The sequence below is a fragment of the Leptopilina heterotoma genome, unplaced genomic scaffold, assembly GCF_015476425.1.
Source record: "Leptopilina heterotoma isolate Lh14 unplaced genomic scaffold, ASM1547642v1 Lhet_65, whole genome shotgun sequence".
Lineage (NCBI taxonomy): Eukaryota > Metazoa > Arthropoda > Insecta > Hymenoptera > Figitidae > Leptopilina > Leptopilina heterotoma.
The window spans coordinates 512,238-530,801 of record NW_025111152.1 but is presented as its reverse complement, the minus strand read 5'-3'; the positions used below and the strand labels follow the sequence as shown (position 1 = coordinate 530,801).

The window sequence follows — 18,564 nt, the reverse complement described above, 5'->3', positions numbered from 1 at the left end:
TACAGTATACAAGCTCTTATGGTTCGACAGTGAATGTAAAAAATACCAGAACTCTAGCGAGCTGCTGCAGTCACGTTCATCTGAGTACTAACTACACTCAACGATGCTTAACCTCCTTGATCGCAAGTCAATAATGTTAGTATTAATTATTATTTCATAATTCAGTAATTAATAACAATTCTATTAATAACATAAATGCTTTTGCATAACTTTGATCTTAGATCGATACTTATTGGCTCAATAATTGAACTCGAATTTACAATGCATGTAAACCCTATTATCCCAACTTGTCATTATACCTTTAGCAAGTTAAGTAATATGTGGACAACCCAAATTAGTAATATTAATTTTTCACGTGTGCCTGACAAGACAAATTGCTTTTCAATTTTTATTCTATTTTTAATAATAGGTACCCCTAGTTGTTAACTGTGAAATATTTTTTTTAAATGATAAGAAAAATATATTGAAAAGTGAGTAAGTGTCAATAGTTATTCATCGATACTAAGAATGTCGTCACCAGTCATAGTCTTTCAAACGAGAAGTGAATTGAAGGAGAAAGGCATTTCGAGGTTAATATTCCTTGACTACTGTTAACAGTAGGAAAGGCGAATAGACTTGGCAAAGAGTGATTCCCACAATTGCTTGCAGGGAGATAACAAAAGAAGGAAAAAAGGAGCAAAGAAGAGTGTTGCGAGGATGGGAATGATAGAAGAAGAAGAATAAGTACAGCGTGAAAGAGAGAGAATGAGTGAGAGGGGTCAGAAAGTGAGTAACGAACCTGGTCTTGAATCTTTGCGTGTCATCCTGACCAGCCCACATTTCTCTTGTTTCTTCTCTATTTCTTTCAATGTTTAGATATTGTCGATTTCGTTTTACAAGTTTTTTTTAAAGAGTTTTTACAATTTGTTTTTTTCCTTTCGCCAAATCTCACGTGCGCCGTTTAAAAGGATCGGGTCACTGCTTCGGTTCACGTCTTAGGTTCCCTCCTACCTGCCCTTTCTTTTTTCCTGTCTTCGCTCTCAACTCGAATCCTTCCAATTGTCTTTCTTTGTCAACGAAAAATGAAATCTACAGGAATTTCACTGAATTTAGAGTAGTCACGACGCAACTTGGAACGAGAAAATTCGCTTCAAGTACCGGTTGGTTAAACTCTCGTTCGCCGCTCGACCGTGGAGGATATACTGGAGAACGTGCGAGAAGTTGCGTACAGACTTTAATAGATGACTAAGGACAGACTACGCGCTGTCGGTAAAGAAGTCCTACTCCTACGCAATTATCAATAAATTTCCACACACCATGTGGGTACACACTCAAATGTTAATTATAATTTCAAATTTCCAAGTATCTCCGTTTGTAATAAAGTCATTTTGTCACTTTTCTGGTCGGATTATAAAAACTAACAACTTATTTGTGGCCAGTAATTATCGAATTGTGAATATTTCCCTCAAAATTAATCTGATAGACTATTAGGTATTTTACTTTCAAATATGTCCAACTAATCAGATGGATTTCTGGAGGTACGATAAATTCAAATCAATCAATCAAATCGGTTACTCGGTCGGCAACTTATTAAACACACTTATTTGCTGTTACCGAAAAAGAACATTTCAGTTTATTCAATGATTTTAGTAAATACCAATTAAATATTTTTTAATAATACATAATGTCTCAAGCAGCGTTTAAGAATCACAATAGAGTTAATAATTCCTTATGATTCTAGTAATGGAAGTAAAATCCAGGTCGAAGTCGTAGGTAAAGAAGCAAACATAACCTTAAAATCAGGTCAATGGCCATCGCCTTAGAGCCTTTTTCGTTTTACAGCTATAGTACATGGAGAAAATTTATTCCTGAAATTTTACTGAATTTAGTTCGGGAAATCTGGGATGAACTGCTAAAACAGTACTTTTTCAACAACACGGAGAAAAATGGTGCTGACTTTCTAGTAAAAGTTCCTATGGAATAGTAATAATTCTACTTTTATATTAAAAATTACTATTCATAGTAAAATGTACTTCGCATGAAGTAAATATTACTATTTCTGGTAGTAAAAATTACTAATAGTAATTATTACATTAGTCACTTTTAAAAATTGCTTTAAGAATTTTAATTTTTACATCGTCATTGTAAATTTTATTAAATTTTATATTACTTTTTACATTCGATATGTTGTAAATATTACTCGTAGAAATTCTAAAAATTAGTACTTGGAAAATGAAGATTACTTCTGCAAGAAACAACTTTTGCTATTGAAGAGCGAACTTTTTACTCGAAAAAGTAGTAATCCGTACCGGTAGGGGGACACTTTTCCCAAAACAAGTTTCCCAACGATTTCTTTTCGCAAAAATATTTTTTTCCAAAAAAACTTTTCCCAAGAAATATGACTTTCCCAAAACATTTTCCCAAACAAATAAAAATTGTCTTACACACTGTAAAAACAAAGTCTTCCTTTAAGCCAGAAATTTGTCTTTTTTCAAGGTGTAAACGGAAGTAGACCATATTGGCTGAATGTCAGTAATGATTAGAAGTTTAAAAAGAATACTCCCCAATTGATACAAGTAAGGTGTTAAATGAACTGAAATTCAACTGTAAGCTAGTAAGAAGGCTAAAATTCAGCCAAACCATCTAGCCAAATTTCAGCCTTCTTACAAGCTTACAGTTGAATTTCAGTTTATTTAACACCTTACTTGTATCAATTGGGGAGTCTTCCGTTTACACCTTGAAAAAAGACAAATTTCGAGCTTAAAGGCGGTGTCAAAGTCGATGCGATTTTTCCATTGAAGCTCAATGCAAAAATCCAATCGACTTTGACACCGCCTTAAAGAAAGACTTTGTTTTTACAGTGTATGTTCATATTCTTGAATTTTATTAAAATAAACATATGTCACATTTAATTTCTTATAACAAACAACAATTATTAAAACTATCAGTGGAAATTTCTCTCTTTAAGATAAAGAATTAAATGCTAATGCACATATATATTAGGTGAAATTAAGATTATAAACTGTTTATAAACTTGTTTATAATCGAATTAAAATATTAACATACTAATAAAACTAAACTTTCTGTCTAAGATTCACCAATTATAAATATAATTTATGGACTTATATATTATTAATAAAACACGAGTCAAAAGTAAACCGGCGACGCGACGCGCTATTCAGACTTTTCACGTTTGCAAATTGCGTCCCTTGTGACGTCACAATCAACTTTTTCAGCCTCGCCAGACTTACAGTCAGCTGTTAGCGTACCTTATTAGAAGTTAATTTCATCCAACTTTTTATTAATACCATTGGATCTGAAATTAAGTCCGGTGTATTACAAATAAATTACAAACTGAGTTTTATTTAAGTAAGAGTACAACTAACTTTAATTTTCAGTTAGTTTTTATGATTAAATAAAGTTGATAGCATGATAGCTTAAGATAAGTCAAAAATTAAAACTAGCCACCATTAAATTTAAGACTTTGTTTTTACTGTGCACTGTAAAAAATTTAGGGAGTTAACGGACTCGGGAGTTAAATTTTTCGAGTTAAAAATCAACTCCAAAAGAGTGTTAATTTACTAACTCCCTTCATCAACACCCGCACGAGTTATTTTATCCTTGGGGAGTTAGTATTTGGATGTGAAGTTTTAACTCTCTTTATTTAACCCCCCTGGCATTAACTCCCCAATGGGTGCGACTTTTATAGAATCCCCTGGGGAGTTAAAATTTAACTCCCTTTTTTTACAGTGCATAGAAATTATTCATATTCGAAAACATAAAATTTAAATTTTGTTTCATTATTTGCTTTTTGCAACCACCTTCATTCGTTTGTCAGTTCCGCAGTTAAAATTGTGGTTAACTATTTTTGTAAATTTCCTCCATTTGTTTATAATATTGTTTAAAAAAAGTAACTTTGGTCGACATTTTGTGGCAGCCATTTAAAAATTTAATTCCCAAAATAGTCCTATCTTGTAGCCCAACTATTTTTGACGCGATATTTATAACAGTAGAAGGTATGCTGAAGGGTTTAGCTATAAAAAAATTTAAAAAACCAATTTCAAATTCTTAAAAAATCGTGTTTTTTGTTAAAAAATGTTGAATAAATTGTTTATTTAACATTTTTTAGTTTTTTTGAGCACGCCATTCGAAAGAGATACATAAGAGATACATAAGAAATGTGTACTCAAAAAGTTTTCTTGTAGCATTTTAATATTGAAATATGCACAGGAAAAAAAAGTCTAACTCCGTTTACACCTTAAGGAGGTTCTCCGGCTGCTACTCTTGAAAAAATCGATTTTCTTCCAATTTTATTTAAATTTTGAGGAAATGTTTCTTCGAGTGCGCTCTAAATGTGGTAGAAATTTTAGAACCCTTTGCCATGCTAAATTTTGAAATATTCAAGTTCAAACTTCAGCTTCTACATGCGATTACTTTGAAAATGAAAAATGCCAACTACGATATTTCGTTTTTTGACATGGCAAAGGAATCTGAAATTTCTACCACATTTAGAGCGCACTCGAAGAAACATTTCCTCAAAATTTAAATAAAATTGTAAGAAAATCGATTTTTTCAAGAGTAGCAGCCGGAGAACCTCCTTAAATTCAGCCCATGTATTTCACATAAGTCTGTCCTTGTTTAATGGGGCTGACTCCGTTTACACCTTAAATTCAGCCTCGAAAACAGGCTAAAAGTAAAACTTTTTTTTTAGTGTGTGTCCTAAAACATTGTGTAAAAATTTTGAACATCCCGTCCTTAATGGGTTGCAAAGATATTAAAATACTACAAAATCTTGATTACACTTGTGTCAAAGTTCAGGCTTTTTAGGTTAGCTATAAAGTTTGAACGAATTAAATTATCAAATATATAATAGCTTAATTTTAATTATCTGCTTCAATTTACTCGATGAAAACGGCAAATGTGAAATACGCAGAAAATATATTTTTTGCACAAAAAATAACTACGATTAACGAATATAAAAGTCGTTTTACAAAATAATAATCATGAATCACAAAAGACAGAGCTGAATACTGTCAAAAAATAAATAGACGCACGCGCAGTTAAGAAAATTTTCAAAATAACTAATTATCCTAGTTGATTTGACCAGGGAATGCAGAGTTACTTTTACAAAGTTTGAATTTATGGAATTGATCAGGGAAACTGGTTGAATTTACTGGGAATCCTAATTAACTTTACTAGGTTAAGATTAACCCTGGGTTTATAGTTAATAATACCATAGAGATTTTTTTCAGTGTATGGACAAAGCTGAATTAATTAAATCTAGAAAAGGAAATTTTTTGCATACATATAAACGGGTTTTTATATTATAAGCGATCTTACTTACAGACTCTTGAATATTACATAAAATTTTAGCTGTCATAAATAAGTAATTAAATTATTCAAACTTTTTGGGAAAATTGTCTTTGGGAAAAGTTTTTTTGGGAAAAGAAATCGTTGGGAAACTTGTTTTGCGAAAAGTGTCCTACAATCATCCGTACCACTACTACTACTATAGACCTGTGTGTGTGATGACGTCACTACTGTCATGCGCAGCGATCGTAGCCTGACGTTAAAGTCATTAAGATTATAATACTATACTCCAAAGTTTTTTTTCCTTAATAGAAAAACATATTTTTTTTTGGCTGGAGTTTGAGAGTGTCGGTCGTGAAAATGACATGATGACGGTCACGAGTGGTTGAAATACGATGATGACGGTCGCTATTGGCTGAAATAATTTCACATTTTTGTGCGCGCGCAGTTTTGAGGTTCTAATTTATTCCACGTGGTTTTTATTTTAAAAATATTTTTTTTTAAACAAACAGAATATTTAGGTATAAAATTAAACTCTGAAAGTTAATAAACAGGTGCTATAATAATTGGATTACAGTTTCAGCATCTGTAACTTTTAGAATTAAATTTTAATGGTAAATATTCTTTTTTTAAAACAAAAACATTAATTTTTTTAAAATAAACTGGATGCTTATTTTAGCTTTATCCAAAGAACATTCAAACATGTAAAGTATTTCCGAAATTATATTAATTTTACTAATAAATATAATGGGTTAAGGTTATTATATTATTAAGGTTATATTAAGGTTTTATATTGTCTCAAATGACTAGGAGTGGGCGCGCAACGCGCGTCCTTTTGTTTCTAGTCAATATATTAAATCGAAAAAGATATTTTCAAAAAAGTCAAAATTTTGAAACTCCATAACTCCAAAAATATTTTATCAAATGCAATAATAATTCATATTTACACTTCTACTACTATCCGTTCATAAAATCCTGGCCCCTCTAGTTTTCGGTGAATAACTTCGCGAAAAAAAATCGCTAATAAAAACGAAAAAAAGCATAAGAAAGACAATTTTATTCCGAACAAGTTGATATAAATTTCATTATTGCAAGTCAAATATTGTTGATAACACGATAAAAAAAATGGTGAAAAAACACGGAAAAAACGACCAATTTATCATTGCTAACTTTGAGTCCGTATAATTTAAAGAAAAATGGTTAGAAACTGAAACAAAAAATCAGGTGTACACATTTATTCTTCCTTAATGATATTATTAAAACGAAAGTTTAAAATGTTAATTAGTTTAATGCATAAAGTGAAAAAATTAAAAAAATGCTATCTCAACTTCCAATAGTACAAAGATATTCTTATTCGTTTGTAAAATGTGTTTGTGTCCAAATACGATCACATTAGAAATAATATGTGTTTTTGTTAAAAAAGATACGTTAAAAATATTTAATGTGTATTATTTTTAATACACATAATAATAATATAATACAATAAAATACAACACAGTAGCAGATTTTAAATGTCTTTGTGTTGACTTGACACACGACACAAAACGACACGACAAGACCCAAAATCACAATGTCCTACACGCAAAAATACGCAAGAACACGTGCATTGTCGTGTCTTGACACGTCACGATCATTAAGAATATCTTTGTACACAACTTGTCTAAAATTTGGTTTCTTTCGAAATCCCTTATTCTGCGCCTTTGGCATTTTCTGCCACTTGCTGCATTGGGCAGTAAACTTAGCATTGTTGGACCGTCAACAATGGGAGACTCATTTTCCTTCTAGGCCTTCTGGTTCGAAAAAAAATTGTTAAAAAAATTTTTTTATTAAACTTTTTTCGTAATTTGTTTAAAACTTTGAAAATTTAAATATAATATGTGTGAATTTTTTTACGCACTTTAAGCTAAAATTTGAATTTATGCGACTGTTGGAAGTTGAGATAGCATTTTTTTAATTTTTTCACTTTATGCATTAAACTAATTAACATTTTAAACTTTCGTTTTAATAATATCATTTAAGAAGAATTAATGTGTACACCTGATTTTTTGTTTCAGTTTCTAACCATTTTATCAATTTATCAATTATTGATCGTTTTTTCCGTGTTTTTTCACCATTTTCTTATCGTGTTATCAACACTATTTGACTTGCAATAATGAAATTTATATCAACTTGTTCGGAATAAAATTGTCTTTCTTATGCTTTTTTCGTTTTTATTAGCGATTTTTTTCGCGAAGTTATTCACCGAAAACTAGAGGGGCCAGAATTTAATGACCGGGTAGTAATAATAGTAACATTTTGACAAAGTTTCAAGAAAATCCATTTTTTGACCTTGACAGTTGAGGAATTTTACCCCATATTGGGAAATATTTCAGCATTGGGAAATTTAGGTATTGGAAAAATCTTTCTTTGGGAATTATTGGTTGCGGGAAATATGTCCGTCGGGAAGGTTGGAGTGGGAATAATGGATTGGGAAATGTGTCCTACAAACCAATTTTGGGCTAATTTAAAGCACTTCACAAGTTTCCAAAATAATTTTTCAACCCCTAAATCACACTTGAATATTAAAAATTTTTCTTTGCAGTAGCCTATGATATTAATTAAAAATACACCCTTCAACCGAAAAACTACCTCCCGGGTATTTTAGTTAAAATAATCAATACTATTAAAGATGGTCACCGTAACCATCATTATGTTACCCACCACTATAAATTTCTCTCCGTGTAGAAGAGGAGAAAAAATTGTCTAAGAGCTCCATTGGTGCTTTAAGAAATTTTTTTCTTCTTGATTCGTTTTTTCTCCGTGTGCGCATGCGCTTTAGGCGACACATTTTACAAAAATTTTGAATCAAAACATCCAACCGATCACTGCAGAACTTAGATTGATAACATTTGTGAAATTTCACAGAAGTTTTTTTCGAGTTTTTGTAAAACGCAGTCTTCATATATAGGTATTATTATTAATTCTGTTTTAACTTATATTAAACTGCTCTCCATATCCGCCATTCCAAAATTTGTTTCGTGAAATGTAGTGAACTAACTTTTTCCATGTATAAACAATTTTTTAAGCTCAGAATAACATTATTTGTTAATATATTTAATATACTACTTAAGTACTTATAAAATAATATATTATAATATTACACGGAGAGAAATATCTGGGCTTTTTAGCATGAAAGTTCTTCATACTACGATTGCAAGAGACCTATGCGATTTCGGTAAAAGTTTTCTGCAATGTGATTGGTCGGCCCAGGCTCTGGGCGTGGCCTAATAGCCGCAGTTGCAAGAGTCTAATACCGAAAAAGCAAATTCTGTTAAGTTTTGAAAGATGAGAATTTTCACGACTTTTACATCAACTTCCACAAGTATAGAGATTTGTTGTGAAATTTTCAGTTTATATACAGAAATTTAATACACTTTGACAGTTGACAGCTCTCAAATGAGTTGTCAACTTCTATAAAATAGAATTTTTTTAAAAGTTTCTAATTAATTTTTATAAATGATTTTCAATGAAAATTTAGTTTTTATCCAGATATTTTATATATTTTAGCAGTTGACAACTGTAAAAAGAGCTGTCAACTATATAAAATTAAAAAGGAATTAATTCATTTATTGTTAAATATGTCAGTTACCATATTTTTGTCCCAAGAAAGCTTTTTGGCAACCGGTAGCTGTGAAAAGTTATTTTTGACATCAGATTCGTGTTCGGAGTACTAAAAACTGAAACATGGTAGCAACCCGTGTAATCTGTCCTGGCCCCGAAATGTTAATGTACAGTTTTCCCTTTATTTTCTTCGATATAAAACCAGTCTAGAATCTGACTAAAATTTGACTAGGATAATGAATTTAAAATTCAGTACAAGTTCATATAGTAGGTTGTCCAGGAATTAGGTAGGCAATGTCTAGGACGCTGACTCAAGAATTTTTGCATTTTTGAACAGGGACAGTGTACAAGTTAAAATATATATCGAAAAGAAGAATTATTAGAAAAAGGATATGTGATGTATATTCATAGTCTCAGATTGTTTCTCATATAATATCATAATAAATAATAAAACTTTGGTAATTTTAAGTGCATTTTTTGTGATTGTAACAATATACACTGAAATCTCCCAAGAGCGGTCTTCCGGAGAGCGGACGAGCTGTATGCGCAGGGAAGGGAAGGGTAAGGGGGAAGAGATGGGCGGGGACAGAAAATAGAATGTCACAGGAGTAGCGTCTATTTTAAGTGTTCCTATTGCGACGCGTGTTATGCGTATTCATATTTATTTTTAAATCAAAAGCCGCATTTGTGTAGTTCACTGTACGGTCCTGGGGTGTGTACACTTTTCGACGTCAAGGACGATATCCGTAGAGCGGTCCAAGAATATAGCCGTCTGCTCTTCGGAGGTTCCAGTGTATACAATTAATTATCAGTGTACACGGAAAAAAATTAATCTCTAAATTAGAGATTAAATCTGAGATTTAGGCATAAACTATCACTGGAATCGGACGTAAGATGTAAGCAGATCACTAAAACTGAAATTTGGTATTATATCTAATCCGAATATTAGTATTGTGAAGAACACGTATTTCTTATGCCTAAAAATGATATTAGGAATCTCAAATTTTATGACATATGGAACATATGTTCTAAACTATCAACTTACTTAAATAAATTCAAATCTAATATATTATTTGAATAAACAATATTAAAAATTTTAATCGTATATTTATATAATTCTTATTTTTGTAATAACTCGATGTAATAAGAATTTATAATTTATCACAATTTAGAGTGAGAATTATTCACAAAATATTTATATTGTTTTCCCTGTATGAACTATACATTGACAAGTATAAAAAAGTAGTTGGATATTTTTAAAACACAATACGAATTTTATATTTTTATTTCATTTTTTTGTTTTAACGGCGTTGGAAGGTCTGTAAAATTTGTAGGTTACAAAAATTATCGCCCGACAAAATACGACACTGACTGATTTAAATGAAGTGAAATAGGTAAATAAACATTTTTCAACCACTTTTTCTCTAAACACAGACACTTTTTACAAAATAGGCCAACATACAACGAGTAGGAATCTTCTTAATTACCTAAATTCAAAAGATGGTTTAAATTCATGCAGAAACGCGGTTGTAAAATGTAAAATTAGAAAGTGATGTAATGCTAAGAATATAACAGCTGGACCATTGTGCTCTCTGCATGCTTCTGCCCTCTTCTGGCGACTGGCAGTAATCCGCTTCTTGTTGTCTGTCATTACATTACTTTCCAATCATTTCCAATTTTACATTTTACAACCGCTTGACAACCGCGTTTCTGCATGAATTTAAACAATCTTTTGAATTTAGGTTATTAAGAAGATTCTTACCCATTGTATGTTGGCCTATTTTGTAAAAAGTGTCTGTGTTTAGAGAAAAAGTGGTTGAAAAATGTTTATTTACCTATTTCACGTCATTTAAATCAGTCAGTGCCGTATTTTGTCGGGCGATAATTTTTGTAACCTTAAAATTTCACAGACCTTCCTTCACAGACCTTCGCTTTTATTTGGATATTTGAAAATAAAATTAATACTTAATTAATTAAAATGGTTTAAATCTTTTTTGTCACTGATTAACTTAAAACACAATGTACCTAATTCATATAAAAAAAGTTGCGAAATTAACAAATCTCTAAATCAGAGATGCGAATTTATGGCGTTTTCTGGTATAAAGTTTGACAGAATCAAACACAACTTATCACAGTAATTGTGACTATAATGTTTAATTTAGATACACTTATATTTCATTGGACTTCAAATTAATATTATTTCAAGTTTAGAGATTGATTTTTTTCCGTGTACAAGTATGTATCTTTGTATAGTGAATGTGTTTCTGATTTAAAGAAAAAATCTAATTTAATTTAATTTATGTTACAATTAATTTTAAAAATAATTGTAAGAGGAATTGTGATATTAACAAATAATTTTATTTCACTCTTTTGTTTGTTTAAAAGTTAAACAATCAAAAGAGTAAAATTGAAAAATATTCTTTTATTATTTATAAATATCAATTATTCTGAGTAGGTAGAAACTGCTTATTTTAATATCAAGGAACTGGCTAGGAACGATTTATTTTACTAGACAAGGACTAGACAGAAGAACTGTACAAAATCTTGACGCTGCTAGCGTTACATCCCACGTTCAAGTCTGTCCAGTTTTTTTACCTACACGGAGAAAAAGGAATAGTTGACACATCCAGATACATGGATATCACAGCCATATTATATTGAAAAATACGGGATATCCATAGTTAAGGTTGCTGCATCCATATTCTATGGCTGGCTGTATATTGTTGGAGCAGCAAAAGATCTATGGTTGGGTGATCCATAGTAATGGAAATGGGAAACAAAAAATTGGAATCACTCAATTAATTAAATTCAATGTCACTTGAGATATTTTATACACATTTTTGTTAATTAATACACACCACTTATTGAATAACCGCATATTAACGAAATAAATTATCAACCGATGGGGGGAGGACACGAACCCTAGACCTAACGCATACTAAACACTAACGCTATCCACTACACTATACACACAACTACAATATTTGAGCATATAATATTCCTTATATACTCTACACATATTTCATGAAAATGAATTTACATAAACACAAATAGACAATAACGATAATAAATAATAAACAATTGTAACACTATTTATACACAATAAACTCACAACGAGATTATATAGACGCGACAGGAGACCGACAAGCGACGGACAAATTGAGACGACCATTTTTAAATGGATGCCATGATAATGAATTGCGCGCAACATGTATCGAAATCTTGAACTAACTATGGATCTCCCAACCAAAGTTTATATGGATGAGGCAGCCATATGTGAAAATCCATAGCATGAATTGTAAGCCCAACCATGCCTATGGATGTCACATCCATATTTGATTCAACAATATAATATGGCTCCCTCATCCATTGAATATGGAATGTGCTTCCATTCTGAAAGTTGTCTCTTCCATTGAATTGGATAACACAACAATATTCTGCTCAACAATATTTTTATGGATATCTCTTCCAGACCTTTTCTTTCCGTGTAGTTGCTAGATTGAATCTAGCTCAACTGGACAGTTGATACCTATAATTTTATTGCACACCCAAAAATTGACATTCTATTTTATTTATTGCAAGCTTCAAACGTCATTAGGCTGCCAAACAGTTGATTAGTAATTAATATTTAAAAATTGTACCTACTGAATATTGCAATAATTTATATCCAAACATGTAATACATGTTGGAAAACAAATTATTACTTGTTGTTGCTGTTGTTAGATATATTAATGTACAAAAGTGTGCAGGTCTTTTCTTCTTGATTGAACAATGGATAATTTTACATAATATGGCACCTTCTGTCTGTAACATTTATGCTGTACGTTAAGTTTAAACGCCTACGCAATATTCAAGTTAAACTGAAATCACTGATTTCTCTTTGAACATTTTTATTGTGTCCGATTAAATACCAAGATTTTATCAATAGATATTAAAACGTTTAAAGAGGTAAATTTTCTTTACATTATTATATCCCGTGTAGAAATTGCCATATTTAGGCCATAACATGGCATGAAACACCTTCCCAGATCGGGCCCAAGTCTGGCCAAACTTGGGCCCGATCTGGGAAGGTGTTTCATGCCATGTTATGGCCTACACAATGATCAAAAGATCTGGCCCCCATTTGGGCCATGGTTAAATTTCTACACGGGATTAACGCAAATTTATCTATCTGAAAAATTGTCGGCACTTTATACGTATAATTATGGGATTTCCTAATAGCCTTTTTTACTCCTTAATTGTGGGAACTTTGTAATTCTTCAAATTAAAAATCTTTAACTTGCTCTAAAATAAACTTTTATATGCTTTTTTATGGTTCCGTGTATAATTCAACCGGCTGGGATCCGGCTCTGTACCGACTGCGGATCTTTCATTTCCTAGCCAGATGTGCGCTGGCAATGCTGGCATTCTACCGACTGACAACCGACTCGGATCAAAATGATAATTTCAACAAATATCAATAAAAAATAATAATTAATTGCAAAAGATAAATACTAATGACAATTCATTGACAGTTCACTTTACACATTTTTTTATACACTTAAACGCAATTTTTGTATAACATAGACATTTGAAAAATCCTAACGCTTGGGGGTACGATCGTACGCCTAACCGAATATTTACGCACCGAAATCTCGCACGCTAACCACTATGCTACGCTCGCATGGAACTCTCAAATCTTAAATACTCTCAAGTGTCACTAGCTCAAATAAAACTTGCAGAATTACTACGCGTCAATGATACCGCTATATTTTCAATACTTTATTGAATGTATATTTAGGACTATTTCAATATTTCGTTAAAAAAGAAACTTGTTATATTTTTAATTAAGGAAGATTTCGACTATATCAGCAATTAGTGACATCTATTAGACGTCAATTGAACTCTTTGGTTTAGAGTCAGGTGTTATTCTTAAGATAATTATTCCGATATGGTTGTCGGTAAATAATTATATTTTTGAATTTAATTTTTGATCTGAAAAAATAAGCTGCGTGAACGACTGCACTGTGCATCTGTGAGGACTTTTTATTATTATATAATACATATATTGAATAATTGTTTTTCAATATAATAATATTGAACGTAATAATATTAATAATTTTAATTAATATCTCAATAATAATAAATTTATTATTATTAAGATATTATTAATAAATTTATTATTATTGAGATATTAATTAAAATTATATTAATATCATTACCTTCAATATTATTATATTGAGAAACAATTGTTCAATTATTATTGAGATATTATTAATTAATAATATATAATATTAATTAATAACGAATTTTTCTAATTATTTAATTTTTAAAAAAGTCTCAATAAATAATTACTTAATATATTGATTAGATTCATTTATTAATAATTATTTTCTAAAATAATGCAATTACTTGTAATAATTATTTAATTTATAATGTGACAATAAATGACGAGATCCGCAGTCGGATCCGCCCCAGTACCGAGCCAGTACAGACTCAACATATCCGTCATTCTTCCGACGCCGCAGAAGAATAAGATCCGCCGGCGGAAGAAATCCAGTACTGACAATAGTGGGAAGACGGTTCCGACAGTCGGAGCATAATCTGTATTTAATTTATATATAATTTCCGCCTGGGATGTGTGATAGCTACAATTACTGAATTGCATGCATGAATCTAGATTTATAATCATCAAAGAAATCAATACCACACATATTGTCAGCAACACTCATTGATTGTTACAACATAATCTCATACAGTGTGTGCAAGAAGGCTAGAGACAGGAGGTGAAACTTCGGTAGTGGGGATGAGTCAAGAGCCTTTCTTTAATCAGGCGTTTTTCGTTTCGAAAAGTCGCCGGCACGGTGCTTCTGCACATCACTCACACATTCAAATTCTTGTATACCGTGTGTTTCACATGTGTATGATATGATTTTAATTTGAGGTTAACTTTAAAGTGCAATCGAGACACAATGTGTGTCATAACGGATATATAGAATTAATGTGAGTGATTATTAAATTAAGTGTTATTCAAATAATTAAAAATTCCAAAAACGTGCTGTGTGAAAAGTTGTAACAAGAAGAAAGATAAACCTACACAACACTATGACTATTACTTTTTGTTAACTTTTAATACACTTCATGCTATAGTTTACACATTTTTTTGTTTTTAAAACTTTTTTTTAATAACTAAAAGATGTTTGAAAATATAAACACTTATATTTCATATTGTATTTGTATAGAATATATTTTCCCGTGTTTACGTGTGTAGCTGCGCAGAAGTCCGTGTGGTCTATTGCGGCGAAAACTTTTTTTGAAAGTAAACGCCTGACCATACATCAGCTGAGCGACTCAGCATTGCCATACCCCCACTACCGAAGTTTTACCTCCTGTCTCTAGTCTTCTTGAGTGTGTGTTTACACCAAGATTCTTGCGACAAATAGTATATTACATTATAAGGGCAGAAAGTTCGAAATTCCTGCACTGCGCACATCATCGCGTAGTTTAGGGCTTTCGAATTTCTGCCCGTGTAATGTATACTATTTTTCTTTATATACGGTCGAAAGTACGCTCGCTAATTTATTTTTTAAGAAAATTGCAATCGTGTTTCATTTGACAGCCGGCCATCCTTATTTACTTTTGCTCCTCGCTTCAACGCCTCTAGCGGACACTCGTGAAGCTCTGGTTTTTTCTCTGTCTCTCTCTTGCAAACAATATTCGCCTGCCCCGACATTTGATGCACGAGCGAAGCGAGTGCTTCTGGTCGGGGGCAGGCACGAAAAAAAAATGTGAAAGATAAATTAATATTATATTTTTAAAAGAATTTTTCTGTTGGTAGAAAATTAATTTTATGTTTCTAAAATTCTAAACGTTCTAATGAACACAATTTCATTATTTCTTTAAATTATTACAATTTTATAATAACATTTTGGCACGTATTAAGAAAGAAATCACAAAATTATTTATTATTTTATTTTTTAATGTTTATTAAAATAAGTTTTGAAAATAATTATATCAGCAAAAGATTTCGTTCATTTCAATATTCAGAGCTTGTGGATAATAAATTTATAAAGTATAAAAAGTTTTCTTTATAATTTTTTTTCTCATTTTATATTTCAAATAAGCACAGGTGCGATTTTTTGGTCGGCCCATAGTTGGGCCAACTTTTACAAAGTCGGTCCAACTTCTCGTGCCAGAGGTTGGGCCAACCATACAGATGATAACGGTCGCCGTCTAATGGCGACGATGGTTGGCCCGACAACTCATAAGGAAGTTGGCCCAACTTACAATGCATATGTTGTGCCAACTATACATTTCAATGGTTGGTCCAAAGACTGAGGCCAAAGTTGGCACAACTTTAGATGCGTAAGTTGGGCCAACCACAATTTTCAAAGTTTGGCCAACTTCAACAGCCAAAGGTAAAAAATTATTAAAAAACTACATTATTTAAACAATTAACACGTTATTATTAGCGGGAACATCAGATATAACCTTTACCTATTATTATTAAACACAATCTCATACATACATTTTCGAAAATATCTAATGCTCGCTGGGATCGAACCCCTAACCTAACGCACCGAAGACTTATACACTGACCACTACGCTACGTTCACATGGGAGTGCATAACGCAAAATGTATATTAAAGCTGCAACAGTCGGGCCAACCGTGGTCTAGAGTTTGGCCGACCAAAATAATGTAAGTCAATTAAACTGCGTTTGACAAAGTTTTGCCAACCGTTGGGCCAACCGTGGCCCAGAGTTCGGCCAACCAAGAAAGTTTAAGTCATTTAAGGGGACCACTTTGAAATTTTCAAAAAATTGAAAAAAAATTTTTTTGCTTAAAATACTCTTTGTGGACACCAAAATGATATGTCATTAGTTATATATCGATATCTTAAGTAAAAAGACAATTTTCGAACTGTTCAAGCAGGGTTGCGCGCTAACGTTTACATTGTAATGAAAACTTTAAACTCGTTTTTCTCAAAACTGTATTTTAAAAATCGGTGGACACTCTAGCTGCCACAATTTTCAATCGATTCTCTTAATTCTTTTTTTATTTTGTTTGTGATATAATTATCTAGCGAAATACGTACGGATTTTTCGAAATATTAATATTTAAATTTTCTAGACAACTTTAAATTATGAAATTTAGGCAAAAATACGGACTTTTTCCTTCAAATCGATGCCATTTTGCGAAATAGTATATTAAGCAACAAGAGGATAAAGGCAGCCATTTCTTTACGGTGATTTTTGTGACACGATTGGAGGTCGAGGGCGCCGTAGGCGCCCCGAGACCGGAACAAGTGTCACAAAAATCATCGTAAAGAAATTGGCAGCCTTTATTCTCGTGTTACTTAAGATATTTTGTATTTCTTATGCACAAAAGCGGCGATTTCAGATAGCAGACGACAGGGAGTAAAAGTCGTTCACTTGTTCGACTTGTATGAAAATGGCGGCCGTTTTCTCCCAAGGGCAAGAAAAATGCATGTGAACAGCTAATTTTCTTGCCCAAGGGAGAACACGGCCGCCATTTTCATACAAGTCGAACAAGTGAATGACTTTTACTCCCTGTCGTCCGCTATCAGAAAGCGCCATTTTTGTGCATGTGGGATAAAAAATAAATTTTTTTTAAAACGGATACGTATTTCGCTAGATTTTGAGCTACAGAAAATAAAGCATTTTTACTTTTTGGTCTAGCTTAATTCTGGACCGAGTTATAGTGTCCACCGTATGGCGATACATTTTTAAAGCACTTTAACATATCATCTGTCAAACCGACAATTTAAAAAAAAAAAGAAATTTATATATATTTTTTTGTAGTTCAAGAGTAGTACAATACCCTACTGTAATTTAATTTTCCTAAAAAAATTTCCATTCTTCAATAAAAATTGTTGAAAAAGCTTATGTTTTGAACGGATCAAAGTGGTGTAACCCCTTAAACTGCATTTGACAAAGTTTTGCCAACCGTTGGGCCAACCATGGCCCAGAGTTCGGCCGACCAAGAAAGTTTAAGTCATTTAAACTGCATTTGACAAATTTTTGCCAACCGTCGGGCCAACCGTGGCCCAGAGTTCGGCCAACCGAAACTGAAAATCTTTTAAACTACGTTTTGATGAGTAGTGCCAACCTTTGTCGCCAAAGTTGGCCCGACGGTTGGTTAAACTCTGCATTTAATGGTTGGCTTGCAAAGTCTGGCCAACTGTGGGCACTAGTACTTGCCAAAGTTGGGCAAACTCTGGCAACCAAAACTTCGCTTGCCAAAGTTAGGCCAACTTTGGGCCAACCTTCAAACTCTGGCGGCCAACCTAAATTCGCACCTGGGTAACAATTATTCGTTAAATTTTCATTGACTCGAAATTTTCTTATTTACCGACAGTGGTGTTTTTACCGACAGAGAATTCTTTTACTCCCGTTGTAATAGAGGTTGGGTATGAAAATCAACCAAAGCACAAATGTTTGACTTTCTGCTGCGAAATCGCAGAGGGAAGTACGTACTTTCGACCGAGGTATGAAGAAAAAGTTATTATATTCAACTTAGTTCACCGCTTGAACATTTTTGATGAAATTGATTCTTTATGGACGAATCTACGAATTCTGATTTAAAAACATAAGTAGGTTTAAAATTGTAAGCACACATTTTACTTATGCTTACATATGTTTGAAATATTTATTATTTAAGGAATAACTGTAATT

The 18,564-nt window shown here is 32.0% G+C and overlaps 1 protein-coding gene across 2 annotated transcripts in view; it reads right to left on the bottom strand.

The window, feature by feature from the left end:
• Positions 1 to 18,564, bottom strand: part of LOC122509964 (microtubule-associated protein Jupiter) — a 222,786-nt gene that overhangs the window by 182,933 nt on the left and 21,289 nt on the right. Inside the window, exon 1 of one of the 2 annotated variants that reach the window (XM_043624320.1) lies at positions 779 to 1,183. The exons of the other annotated variant lie outside the window; for it this stretch is intronic. Within the exon in view, the coding sequence (XP_043480255.1) occupies positions 779 to 819 (41 nt within the window). The 5' untranslated portion in view covers positions 820 to 1,183. Of the gene's footprint in view, positions 1 to 778; positions 1,184 to 18,564 lie in introns of those variants that run through there. 2 annotated transcript variants of the gene reach the window in all.